Source organism: Mustelus asterias, chromosome 11 (genome assembly GCF_964213995.1).
Source record: "Mustelus asterias chromosome 11, sMusAst1.hap1.1, whole genome shotgun sequence".
Lineage (NCBI taxonomy): Eukaryota > Metazoa > Chordata > Chondrichthyes > Carcharhiniformes > Triakidae > Mustelus > Mustelus asterias.
In genome coordinates this window covers 49148689-49163257 of record NC_135811.1, presented here as the reverse complement: position 1 = coordinate 49163257, position 14569 = coordinate 49148689, and the positions used below count along the sequence as shown (strand labels likewise).

General features: G+C 41.8%; 2 protein-coding genes across 3 annotated transcripts in view; both read left to right on the top strand.

Moving 5' to 3' along the window:
- Window positions 1-14569, top strand: part of lipf (lipase, gastric) — a 911257-nt gene that overhangs the window by 691395 nt on the left and 205293 nt on the right. The window lies entirely within an intron of this gene.
- LOC144500247 (interferon-induced protein with tetratricopeptide repeats 5-like) lies at window positions 1904-6242 on the top strand. The gene is made up of 3 exons (XM_078222922.1): window positions 1904-1908; window positions 3627-3677; window positions 4802-6242. The coding sequence occupies exons 1-3, from the start codon at window positions 1904-1906 to the stop codon at window positions 6240-6242; spliced, it is 1497 nt and encodes a 498-aa protein (XP_078079048.1).

Genomic DNA, 14569 nt, shown 5'->3' with positions numbered 1-14569 from the left:
TTTTCTCCCTCTCCCCCTTTCATAAATAGTGGGGTTACATTTGTTTTTGCAGCAGAAGTGATCATCAACAGAGAGCACAAAGCAAGTTCTAACATAAATAGAAAATAATTCTGTCAGAGGGGAGGGAGATGTGTCATTTTGCAGATGCAGCAGGCAGTAAAGATGGTAATTAATATGTTGGCTTTCGTAGTGAGAGGATTTGATTACAGGAGCAGGGAAATCTTGCTGTAATTATACAGGGCCCTGGTGAGACCACAGCTGGAATACTGTGTGCGGTTTATGTCTCCTTATCTGAGGAAGGATGGTCTTGCTATCGAGGGAGTGCAGCAAAGGTTTACCAGGCTGATTCCTGGGATGGCAGGACTGAGGAGAGGTTACATAGAAACATAGAAACTAGAAGCTGGAGTAGGCCATTCAGCCCTTTGAGCCTGCTCCACCATTCATCTTGATTTTGGCTGACCATCAAATTCAATATCCTGATGCCTCCTTCCTCCCATATCCCTTGTTTCCTTTCACTCCGAGAGCTATATCTAATTTTTTCTTGAAATTGGGTAACATCGTGTTCTCAATTACATTCTGTGATAGTGAATTCCACACATTCACCACCTCTGGATAAAGAAACTTCTCCTCACCTCAGTTCTAAAAGGTTTACCCCTTATCCTCAAACTATGACCCCTAGTTCTGGACAACCCAACCATTGGGAACATTCTTTCTGAATCTACTTTGTCTAACCCTGTTAGAATTTCATAAGTTTCTGTGAGATCCCCTCTCACTCTTCTAAACTCCTGTGAAGATAATCCTCACTGTCTTTCCTCATATAACAGACCTGCCATCCCAGGAATCAGCCTGGTAAACTTTTGCTGTACTTCCTCTATAGCAAGGACAGCCTTCCTCAGATAAGGACACCAAAACTGCACACAATACTCGGGTGTGGCCTCAGCAATGCTCTATACAATTGCAGCAAAACATCAATATCCTTACAGTCAAATCCTCTTGCTATGAAGGCCAACATACCGTTTGTCTTCTTTACTGCCTGGCGTATCTGAGTGCTAACTTTCAGCAACTGGTGCACGAGGACTCCAAGGTCTGGTTGAGAATCCACCTCTCTCAATTCACACCCACTCAAGTAATAATCTGTCTTCCTTTTATCGCTACCAGAGTCGATTGCTCAGTCGATTAGGATTATATTCAGTGGAGTTCAAAGGAACTGGGGTGACCTCATAGAAACCTATCAAATTCTAACAGGACAAAGAGAGCAAATGCAAGAAGGGTGTTCCTGATAGTGGAGTAGACCAGAACCACAGATTATAGTCTAAGGATGAGGAGTAATCGTTTCGAATTCATAAGAGGAGAAATTTCTTCACTCAGAGAGTGATGGGTCTGTGGAATTCACTGGCGCAGAAAGCAGTTGAGGCCAAAATATTGTGGCCGTAATTCTCTGACCTCGCCGCTGGCTGGGACTCTCTGGTCCCGTGGCAGTGAATGGAGTTTTGGCTGAGCGTCAAATTCTCCATTCTCGCTGGTGGGACATTGGAAGGAGATGGATTTCGCCCTTAGGTCAAAATGGGCTCAAGATCTGGGGGGAAAACAGGATCAGGTTAGTGAGTTGGATGTTCAGCTGTGATCATAGTGAATGGCAGAGCAAGCTCCAAGGTCCGAATGGTCTACTCCCATTCCTATGTTCTATGTTTCTGAGATAAGGTTTAACACAGTTTCTGTGGATGAGCAAGCTGCGAATTCAGTTTGGAATCTCAAGTAGAATTCTGTGAAATCATCTGACTGAACCAACACGTGGGAGGTATAAAGATATCTTTGAAAAGCTCATCGCAGCTCATTCTGTTCCTGCAGCTGATCAGTGGAAGCTTCAGTGAAGAAGCAACTGAGTCTGTTCAAACTGATCATCATGGGGTAAGAGAGATTTTACTATGAAAGTAACAGATGCAGTAAAGGATGATAACAATATAGTGAAGAAGAATCATACGGTGTTAAAGCGTCTCGCACCCTCAGACTTGCTGAGTTTATCTTGGGCTTTCTGTTTTTATTTCAGATACAGTAAAGGTGTTAGTTGTCACTCAGTGTTAACCTTCCTTTCTCAACTGGGTTCCTTTCAGGTCGGATGCTAAACCAGGTTCCAAATCCCATGGTAATGGTAGGTTGTGGCTTCTGGATGTTGGTTGTGGCTCTCTTCTTCTTATATTCAGGGAGGCTGCGGTTCCGGCTAGTGGAGGGCAATGGGGCTGGTGGGGTTAAAATTGATCATAATGATCCCAGGTTTTATCAGCCATTTCCTGTCTGTTGTTTTTGGTTGTTTGCGAGTTTCAGCTTCTGCTTTCCATTTCAGTTGTCAGTTTTATGGAACTGCTCATCAGCTTCTCTGAGTTTCTACGTTTCCCAGTTCGTAATAATTTCTCCAGTGCTATTTTTTGCTGAAAGTTTGATAAAACAAATTAATATTTAAACATATTTCTTGTAGTGAGACTGTCAGGGAATTCCTGAAAGGGAAATGACTTCAGCTACAATGTCACTTCACATGGGATCTGCGCGTAGAAAATGTTGAGTGGGATGATTTGCAGGAACGATTAAATTAGTGGACATTGAGACATTGGGAACAATGTTTTTCTTGTAGTCTCAGTCTCTCAGATGTTGTGGGTGCTGATTTAAAAGGTTGAATTACAAAGCAGAATTAATCTAATTATCTGGCATATGCTTGAGTGTAGAACATTAAATGAAGGCCAAATTGAATGTTTAAATAACAATGGCTGCTGTGTAGTTTTTCTAAGTCATGGTGAGAGGTGGGTTCGACTGATCTGATTTCCATTGCCCCAACACTTGATCTATTTTTGATTGATAAATTTCCGGGAATAATCCCGAAACAGATGCCAGCAACCACCCCCACCCAACCCCCCCCCCCCCCCACCACCCCCCACCCCAACAAAAAATCATATGGAGCAGCCTCGTGCACCTTTGAGATGGTTGTCAAGGATGCTTGAAAATCATGATCCACTAGGGATCCTTGGGAGAGTGGTACCATGTGCTGGGAATTAGATACTTTTTGTGCCCAATTTTGTATGTGAAACAAAAGCGTTTGGGGGATGGGAATCTTTCCCGTCCTGTCTGTGACGGGAACATAGCGGGCAGGAGCAGACCATACAAAGGTCCGTTGAACTTGAGCGGAATTTTCTGGTTTTGAGGCGAGCCCGGCTGGAAAATCCTGCCATTGTTTTTCAGCTGAGTCGCGCTGAATGCATGTTGGTGTCAATACATCTGGGGCACAGTTCATGGGAATTGTTCACCTATCATTGAAGCCCCAAATCAATTACCATAGCATTAGTTCTGTTATGAAGTCCAGCAACTGTTACTTTGCAGCAGAAAGAATGTCAACAGAGGAAGCACACACAGCAAGTTCTAAACAACATGAACAGAAAATAATTCCGGTGGAGAGATGATATTTCCTTATGGCGATAACACAAATTTGCACATTTAACACATGTCCTGCAGACAATAAGCAATTAGTTGCTTTCACTTTCCAGTTGCAGTCCCAGTCCTGCAAAATTGCACTTCTCCACAGAACGTGAGACTGTATAAATATATTCGAAGAGCTGAACATACTTAGTTCTGTTTTGCAGTCGATCAGAAGTGAAAGTGAAGTTGAACCCCTTCGTTCTCATCATCCTGGGGTAAGAGAGATTTTCATATGGGGATAACAGACACAGTTAGTGTGTCACTCAGTGTTGATGCTGATTTCTCCGAGCCAGTGGGTAGTGGGTAGCACTGAGAGCGGCGTTGGAGGTGCAACTGTTCAGATTAGATGTTAAACGAGGTGAATGTCTTCTGGTTCCAACAAGGTAGAAATGGTCATCACTTGAGACATGAAATGCTGGAGCCTCATCGAATGTATTTCCTTCAGCTGTCCACAGCTATATAACACACACGGTGACACAATGGTTACCACTGCTGCCTCACAATGTCAGGGACCTAGGTTCAATTCTGACCTTGGGTGACTGTGCGGAGTTTTCACATTCTCCCTGTGCCTGCATGGGTTTCCTCCCACAGTTCAAAGATGTGAGTATTAGATTGATTGGTTATGGTAAATTGCCCGTTCGTGTCGGGGGATTCTGAGATAAATACATGGGTTCACGGGAATAGGGACTGGGTGGGGCTGTGGTCGGTGCAGGCTCGATGGGCTGAATGGCCTCCTTCTGCACTGTCCGGATTCTATGATTTTCAGAGTCCCAGATGCCTTTGTGCTGCTTAAGCCTTCATGCTGTGAATCTTTAGTGCCTGTTTTCAGGTTGATTGTGATTCTGGCTAGTGTGGGGGGACAATTTGGTGTCATGATGTTACGTAGAAACTAAACGCAGGAGTAGGACAATTGCCCCTTCGACCTTTCTCCACCATTCAGTTTGATCATGACTCATCATCAAATTCAACATCCTGATCTGTTAAAGTGCATTATGGCGGTACAGCAAAGGTTCTGTAGTCCAGCCGAAATCTTCCTGTCTGATCTTCTTGTTATTTATGAGTTTCAGCATTTGGTTATCATTTCACTTCTATTGAGCTGCAGCTTTCCTGAGATTCTCCATGGGTTCCATATTTAAAGTTACAAAGCCAATACTCAGATAGGAGCCGGCAAACCCAAACCCATTCCTTGCTTGCTTCAAATTCAAAATCCAATTGAAACCATTTCATGCTCCCCACAAGATCCAAGCTGACAAGATGAGGCATTGCGAGTGTGTAATAATTAACCCACCACTGATTTCTTTCAATAAAAATAATTAGTATTTAAACATATTTCTTACAGTGACGCCGAAAGGGACTCCCTGAAAGTGAAGTTACTTCAGCTACAATGTCACTTCACGTGGGATCTGCGCGTCGAAAATGTTGAGTGGGATGATTTGCAGGAACGATTAAATTATACAATCGAGTCTGATCTTGTGAAATACAAAACCATGCCTTACAATGCACTTGCTTTTGTGAACTGTGTGAGAGGAAACCATGAGGAAGCTTTCAATAATTTATGGGAAGCGGAAGAGATTCTGAGGAAGAATCATGAATCTGAAATTGAAAAGTGGAGCATTGTCACCTATGGAAACGCAGCCTGGGTTTATTATCATGTCGGAGAACTGGAAGAGGCTCAGTCCTACCTCGACAAAGTGGAGAGGAACTGTCAACAATTCCCTGATGCCTCTCGGTATACAGCAATGATACCTGAAGTGTACGGGGAGAAGGGCTGGTCACTGTTGAAATTTGGCTGGAAGTATTACAAAGAGGCAAGTAAATGTACTGAGAAGGCACTGGCCGCAGATGCTGAGAACATTGAATGGAATACAGCTCACGCAACTGCTATGTTTCGAATTAAAGAAACCTTAGGTGATCCACCTCTTCCTGAAGACTGCAAAGTAGTGAAACAATTACACCGTGCGTTAGCACTGAGCCCAAATGATTCTTTCCTCAAGGTCACGTTGGCTCTTCGGTTACAGGAACTTAAACGAAAATATGACGCTTACAGATTAGTGGAAGAAGTGCTACAGAATTCGCCTGATGATCCATATATAATTCAGTACGCAGCCAAAGTTTTAAGAAAAGTTGGATCTGTCGATTATGCCTTGCAGATATTGAAAAAGGCTCTGAATTTAAAACCAAATTCTGCACTCCTTCACCAACAGATAGGTTTATGTTACAATAATAGGCTGCTTGCACTGAAGAGAAAACCCCACTCATATTACGCTCGTGAAGAAAGACAGCAATTGATTGAATTGTGCAAGTACCATTTTCAAACAGCGTTTGATCAGAAACCCTCACTATATTTTGCAATACTTAATCTGGTGGAAATCTATAAAGAATGTGAAGAATATTCCAAAGTCGATGAAATCTATGAAAACCTGTTGAGAAATGAAGATTGCAACCGTTTGAATAGGCAATTATTACACTGGAACTATGGAAAATACCAACTGCACAGGAAGAATTCCCTGCTTAATGCCATTCACCATTTCAAGGAATGCTTAAAACTCAAAGTTCCGAGCAAGGTGAATGAAGAATGCCGTGCCAAATTGGAACAAATTGCTGAAGATCGACTGGATGAATATTCAAGAGACAGCATTGCATTTGGTATATTGGGACTAATTCACCAACTCGATGGCAGGAAATCAAAAGCCATTGAATTCTATGAGGGAGCCCTGGAGTGTGATCGTCACAATGAAGAATTTCAAAGTGCTCTCCGTGAACTGCAGCAGGCTGGATAAGACAATGTTCAAATGTATCCCTGATTTGCCTGGGAAATTGATTCCGATTTTCAATGTTCTGTTTTGTAATTACAAGTTCAAAGATAATTCTAAGATTAGCTGACAGATTTACCGGAGAGGCTTCTCTCACCATACTGAGACAGGCAACTAACTTAAATAATAAATCACCCTATTAAGGACTGTAGTGGTGAATTCTGATTCGGTGACCGGATTGCTTTTGAAATACTAAAATGTAATTCTGTTTAATAATATTGGCAAAGGTAAACGAAACTCAGATTTGAAGTGGAGTATAATTTATTTCCAAAACGAGTTTTGTTATAAAACATGCAAACTATACAAAGAACTAAAGACATAGTTTAGACCAATACAAAACTTCGGCGGAATGAAGATCTGGTGATCCGACAGCCCCTCGATTTTCCTCCACAGATCTCAACTTTCCTGCCAAAAATTTGGACAATTATGCCATCTGGTTATCTTAGTTATAGCCAACGATTAATTTTACATGATCTCATTTAATATTTAACTTGTTAATCTATTATGACAACATTCTCAAATCGAATTACAATCTGTCATCTTAAATGATAGTTTGTCATTTGTTCGTTCAGCTATCGGAAGGTATGCTCCTCAATAAAAACTGCTTCCTTGGCGCTTAGCAATGCAAAGCTATATTTTAAACTTATGCAGCATTTTACATGATGGTTAGAACTGGTATTTCTGCTGGATGGGGCCCATTCATCTGGCAGAATTCCTAGACTAACCTCCCTGTTATTCAATACAAATTTAATACACATTTATATAATTTGCTCTTTGAAGCAATGCATGGCTTCATAATGGTACCATGTTCAAGTTACACTGTAATCGAGTTTTCATGTTTTAGTCGAATTCACTGATGTAATTCATCCTTGAGCTTTACAATCAATTACTGGCAAGCTTATTAGTTTTATATTTATGATTCTAATGCCCTCATTAGTTTTACATTCATGATTCTAATGCATGTTTATTTCCAAAACCTTATGTTAAAATATTAGCTCCTTGATATCCCTATGTTGGGTATTATGATTAAATTCCCTTCATTAGGACAGTGATGTGTAATCTAAACAAAGAGTTTTTTAAAAATTGAAGACTAACAGGATACTGGGAAAACTCTTCATCCACATGTTACTTGCCAATTGATACTGTTCCAACTGTTCTATCACATGTTAACTTGCATCACTTCCTGTCATGATATACACCAAACAATTTACCTGGAAGTACAAAGAAACACATATAACCACTGTTAGACATTTTAAATATGTATTTTTGAAAGTATTCTGTACAGCTTGGTCAAATACAGACTGCCCCAAGGCACAATGGGATGAAAGCTAAGTAAGATGTACCACATTCTTTCAAAACTAGGCCACAGGGCCTAGTTTTTATCAGTAAAGTTCCCAGACAATAAATGAATGAGACAATTCATTTTTTACTGATAAGCAATGCTTAGCACACAGTGAGGATGGAAACTACGGAGAGACTGGACGGAAAGACACCTTTGAACTCTATTACCTACTTAATAAAGGTTGCGAAGAGATAAGTGGTGGGAGCTTCCAGATTCTACAGACCAATGAATTCTCATGCTGCCAGAGAACAGGATATAATCGGCCAAGGCAAATAATCCATATTAACATGATTGGTCCATCCTATTAAGGCGGACAGTGTAGGCAGGCAGATGATTTCTGCAGAATTATAATTACAGAATTTCTTGATAATTTAATTAGAGTAATTTGAGTTTTTAAAAATTGTTCTCCCTCGATGGTGGAAGCCAGGCCTGTGTCAATGAAATACGTTTTCAACCAGAAACTACTGTCTCCGGCTATTTCTTTGTAATTTGTATTTGCTGAACTGTATTAATACAGAGAAACCTCCTGCATGAAGCCAGCAAAATGCATGTATCTTGTGAAAACCTCCGACACTCCCAATAGACATTGCACTTCCTCACAACTCGTTCCATGACCCCTGGCCAATAAACTGTCTTACCTGCAATTCATCTCGTCCTTTCAATTCCTTTGTGATCTTGATATAATTGGGAAAGACATATTGACAAAACAGTTTTGGTATCAGCACTTATCAGTCCTTGAAAATGACTTCATTTGAAATGCTAATTTCAACATGATACAGCCAAAATGGTCTGAGGTCTGTGGGAACCTCTTGTATGTGGCCGTCCACTATTAATTTTCTGGCATCTTGCTCTGAGGACAAGATCTCTGAAAGTTTCTGTCCGGAGCTTCTCAAGTTTATTTTGTCCAAATCATATTTGGCCAATATTGTAAACATTGCCTGCTTCCGCATCAGCGTCCACCTGAACATCCAACTTGACCTTTAACATGTCCTGTACCTGAGGATTCTGGGTCTGGATGTCCTCTAGGTTCAGGACATCATAGAATTTGATATGTTGAATTTCAGTGTGGGACCTTTTGAGGTAGAGATCACGGGCAATTGGAGGAATAAACATCCACAGAAGACAAACATGATCACCTTGGCAATGCAGGAGACCTGGTGTATGTGTCACTGTAATAATCACAGCATTCTTGTGCTTGAGTCGTGAATTTGCATTTGGAGAGGACACTCGAACCGTAAAAACGAGGGACCATTTCATTCATTGAAAGAGAATCCCTTTTGGTGCATGAATTACAGCGGAACTTGCAGGTGGTGCTGCTCCGATGCATCTTCCGCCCTTGTTTCTTTTGGAGCTGATAGAGATCATGTGCTTGCAAGGTGCTGCCAAAGATGGTGGATGGGATTTCCATCCGACGGGCTACTTTGTCTCCAATGGTTTTAATCTTCTTGGGTATTGTTGGAGCTGCACCCATCCAGGCAAGTGGGGATTTTTTTTTTATTCTTTTCCAATTTAATCAAATCAAATCCAATTCAGAGTCTCAACAAGTTGAGACATTTCAGATCCAGGCTGACAAGACAGGGCGAGCGACCAAACCACCCTGTCCTGGGCCTGATCTACATGAGCCAAGCTGATTGGAGAAGGGGGAGGTTCCTCCTCCAAGACTTGAGCTCATTTGCATCTTAGCCAAAAGGCCGAGATGCCGCTTTTAAAAATTGCTTCATATGAAACATATGAAGCCTCAGCGTAACCTAATGACCTCGACCAAGTGCGGCCGACCATGGGCTGCCGACCATACTACACTTGATCTTAGCCAAAAGGCCGAGAAGCAAGTGGAGATTTTTTAAAAATTACTTTTCCAATTCAATCAAATCAAATCCAATTCAGAGTCTCAACAAGTTGAGACATTTCAGATCCAGGCTGACAAGACAGGGCGAGCGACCAAACCACCCTGTCCTGGGCCTGATCTACATGAGCCAAGCTGATTGGGGAAGGGGGAAACATATGAAGCCTCAGCGTAACCTAATGACCTCGAACAAGTGCGGCCGACTATGGGCTGCCGACCATACTACACTTGATCTTAGCCAAGTGGAGATTATTCCATTCACACATACACATGCAGATGAAAGACTTTGAGAAAAGTCTTTTGCGGACCGGGAAACGGGCTGCATTCACTGCATTTCACACTATAGCTGCATTTCAGACAAAGAGATGATTTGATCTAGAAGAAAAACTCAAACAAAGAAGATTAATAGTAAGACAAACAATGATCAGGTTATTCTAAAGGCAACCGATTTTCTTTAAATTAGAGACTTGGGTAAACAAGCCTGTTAGATTGACACAGTCATCAATGAGTCCAGACCTTTAATAAGTTTGTCATAACTGAGACAAGACAGCTTTGTGAATTTGATTGTGAGATGAAAGTAGTTTGTCATATCCTGCATCGATCTCATCGTGGATTTGAAATTTGAATTTACTAATTGACTTCATTTGTTCTTTGCATTTGAATTTAGGTGAATTAGTTGAACTAGAATTTACACTCTGTAATATTGAAACACTTTGAATATGCAATCTGAGATTTAAAATTATAAGAAAGTATTATGAGGTAAACATTATGAGAGGGTGTACTCTCACTGTGGACCCTAACTCTTCTACAATTCTCTAATGGTGAATTATGAGCTCTGTAAGAGAGGGAGACTCTTCAGTGAGTTAATTGTTTGCTATAACATACCTGTGAAGTATATATCATTTTAAGATATCTTCCTTTATTGGAAATATTGTAAGGTGGAGGATATTTTATAGATAGCATGGTTTACTTAAGCTCTTATGATGATTTAAAATGTATTTTAGTTGAGAATTTAAACTGACAGTACATTTGATTACATGAATTGCCAGGGGTGGGGGGAGGGGGGTTATGGAGGGGGATAAAGATAGCAGAACCCTGACATATTTGATAGATTTGGGGCAGAATTTTATAGACTCCTGTGGATGGGGTAGCAGGTGGGTGGGCCCTAACATTCTGCAGATGATTCTCCTGCTATCCACCTGTCTGCCCCCGTCCCACCCCGATTTTACAGGTGATGGTCAAAGCTGAGGGTGGCCCATCCATTCCCACCTCAATTGAGGGCCAGCAGGAGATAATTATTGGCCAAGTTAATGTGCAGTGAGTGTCAGGGAATGTTAACTATTAAATACAGGGACTACAAACTCAACATATGGTTCATAGGCTCACCATCATATATAATGGTGGATCTTGGGGTACCTGCGTGAGCTGCAGTGGTGGTGGAACACCTCATATTGAAATCAGGTTTCCACAGTGTAATTGGGAGCCTGGTTTAACACTCGGGGTTGATGTGTGAATTTCCCTGGGGATGGGCAATCTAACAGTGAAAGGCAGAATGGAGCTGTGGGTGCCAGAACCTTAGTGTCTTTCTCAGCACTCCTTGTGGGCCAGGAAGAACAGGAATGTTCTCATGAGACAGAAATGATCTCCTTCCATGCCACAGATTTCTTTATGAAGCCCACCCTTCACACCCACCACTCCGACTGCAGACTGTCTTTCACATCACCCCCTCTCGATCTCCTCGTCATATCCCTCCTCCCCTTGCATCATTTCTCCCTTCTCCCCAATGCAGCCTTTCTCCCATCTCTCTATCTTTTTATCAATTGTGTCCTTTCCCCATCCCCTCCCCATCAAGCCTGGGGGATATTTTCCAAAGTGGCATTCGCAGCGAGCAACCTTCCTGACTTTCATTCTGCCTAAAGGGCAGATGCAGCATGTAGCACAATTCTGACGCTTGGAGAAGCAAAGTCTTCACACACTGAGACCTGCAGACAAGTCTGTCCAGATAAACATCCACCTGTGTTTCCACATGGGAGGATAATGACAGCTGGATCTGAGGCCTCACGATGTAATTTCATCTGTCTGTCATCCTGTATGCCACCTTCTCTTCTTCGCTATATATCCGGCGCTCTCGTTAAGAAAGCTCACCGACGCCTCTACCTCCTCAGAAGGCTCAGGAAATTCGGCATATCCGCTATGACTCTCACCAATTTTTACAGATGCACCATAGGGATTTCCACCGTAACTTCATTGCAGTGTTAATTTAAGCCTACTTGCGACACTAATACGTAAACTAAACAAAAACTAAACAACTAGAAAGCATCCTTTCCAGATGTATCACAGCTTGGTATGGCTCCTGCTCTGACAAAGACCGCAAGAAACTACAAAGTGTCGTGAACAAAGCCCAGACCATCACGCAAACCAGCCTCCCATCCACTGATTCTGTCTACACTTCCCGCTGCCTCGGAAAAGCAGCCAGCACAATCAAGGATGATACGCACCCCGGACAGACTCTCTTCCAACTTCTTCAATCGGGAGAAAGATACAAATGTTTGAGATCACAAACCAACCTGCTCAAGAACAGCTTCTTCCCTGCTGTCATCTGACTTTTGAATGGACCTACCATATAGTAAGCTGAACTTGCTTCACACCCTATGTGTGACTGTAACACTATATTCTGCACCCACTCCTTTCCTTTTCTCCTGTGTACTCTATGAAATGCATGCTTTGGCTGTATAGGGTGGAAAAAACAATACTTTTCACTGTATTCCAATACATGTGACAATAATAAACCAAATCAAATCATATCCTCCACACTGCATCAAGCTGTTGTCTTGCTCTCATGCATTTCACTTTGTGGTCCATGGAGATCTATCACTTTATCTTCAGGTTTACCTGGTTCACTGTGGTTCATCTATTTCTCCTTTAATTTTCATTCATGGAATGTGAATATCTCCTGCATGGTCACTATTTATTGCTCATTGCTAACTGAGAAGATGGTGATGAAGCAACTTCATGAACGCTGCATTGCGTGTGATACTTACCCTCATATTTATCGCTCAATCAGTGTCACAAAATCAATTTATCTGCTCATGATTACATTGCTGTTTGTTGGAATGTTCCATGTGCAAATTGGCTGCTCGGTTTCCAACATGACAACACTTCAGAAAGTACTTCATTGGCTGGAAAACACTTTGTCACATCCTGTGGTCATGAAATTCCAATTCTCTTCTCACACCTAGTGGTGCACGAAGACAGACTGTTGTAGCTGGGAATCTATAATGATCTATATTGGTTGGGTACATTGACCCGAACAGGCGCAGGAGTGTGACGCCTGTGGGAATTTCACAGTAACTTCATTGCAGTGTTAATGTAAGCCTTACATGTGACTGATAAATAAATCAACTTTATATTGTGGGGTGGAGATGGGGGAGAGATGCCCGGTGTTGATCAGGGAGGCGGGAGGGGGAGAATGTCTCTCAGATCTCCGTGGTGGGGTGGGGGTAATTTCTTGGCCTGATTGCACGGCTGTTAAAAATGGCGCCCCGATCTCAGTGCAGCCGGTTTTACAGACATTTCATGCCCTGCCCCTCAAAATATCAGTGTGAGACACACCTCCCCCTGTTCTTATTGACAAACTTTCTCTCTTCTGGAGAGAATCATGCCAATTTTCATCCAGACCCTGACACTTTGCCATTTTTGGTAAGATCCTGCCCGTAACAAAAGCATGACGAGTCTAGAGGGCAGTCTTGCACCAGACAGAGACGTGTGTAGAGGTAAGCATGGAAACAGCTTATAGATATGCATGTAGATATGAGTAGATAATAAAAACTTACTGTTCAAGCATGTAAGACTCAGAACCTCTTTGAGAAACCTATTGAATTACACACATTCCAACAAGTTGTTCCTGACTTTGTTTAGCATTGATTAAATGACCTATAACCTCGTCATCTTGATCATGATAAACAGTGCCATCTTGTGACAAAATGGTGTCATGTTACAATACACACTAATATAGTTGTTGCAAAAACTTAACAGAGTCGCCACAAAAGCAGACAGTTTCCAAAGTGTGCAAATGAAAAGCACCCCTGTGCAAGAGCCTTTAACCGAAACTGCTGCTTCAGGATGATCACATGACAACAGTTACTCCGGTGACGACAGGGGCCACACATAAAGAAAGAGACAGCAGAGAAATTAACTCCGATCGAAACAGTTAAATAAAAGAGGCAATTTAAAGATTTCTGTTTGTCTGAAATCACCTATTCTGGATCGGTTGCATCCAAAGTTGCCCTTCAGAAGATGATGGTGATCTGTCTTCTGGAAATATTGCTGCCAATATGGTGTTGATGGACCAACAGTGCTGTTAGGAAGCGAGTTCCAGGATCTGACCCAGCCACAGTGAAGCAACAGTGTTATAGTTCCAAGTGCAGATGCTGTGTGACTTGGAGTGAATTAGCAAGTGGCGTGTGTCCTGATGCATCCGCCATCTTCTCCTTCTGGGTGCCCCCTGCCCATTTAACCCTCCCTCTCTGTCATGTGTGATATTTATTCCCCTTTCAAGAATCACCAATTACAGAAAAGGCCCAGAAAAACGATGATGCCCATTGCTGACGACTCGTTACAAATATTGTCTGATATATAGCAGCACGAGTGATCACTATCAGGAGCAGCAATGATATTTTGGAGTTTTAATCTGTGTGCGCTCGGAAGCTGATCCCACCAGGACTATTAGATAAACCAGAGATTGCAAAATTGATTTGAACAGAATATTGGAATGTTGTTAATTTGACAGGAGAATAGCCTATTAATTATATATAACACTGTGTAGATGATAACATTGATTGTGGTCAGAGTCTGAGCCTTCATTTATATGTTCTGCACATTGCATTATATGAACACTGCGACAGTACATTCATATTTAAGGTAAAGATTCAATATTTGCAACCCAGTTAAACTGCACAAGATCTATTCCATTCCGTAGAAGAATGAAAAGACTTTCTCCAACCAGGTTGCATGATCTTATTCAACATTGTTATTTATTTATCAGTGTCACAAGTAGGCTTACATTAACACTGCAATGAAGTTACCGTGAAAATTCTGACACCTGTTCCG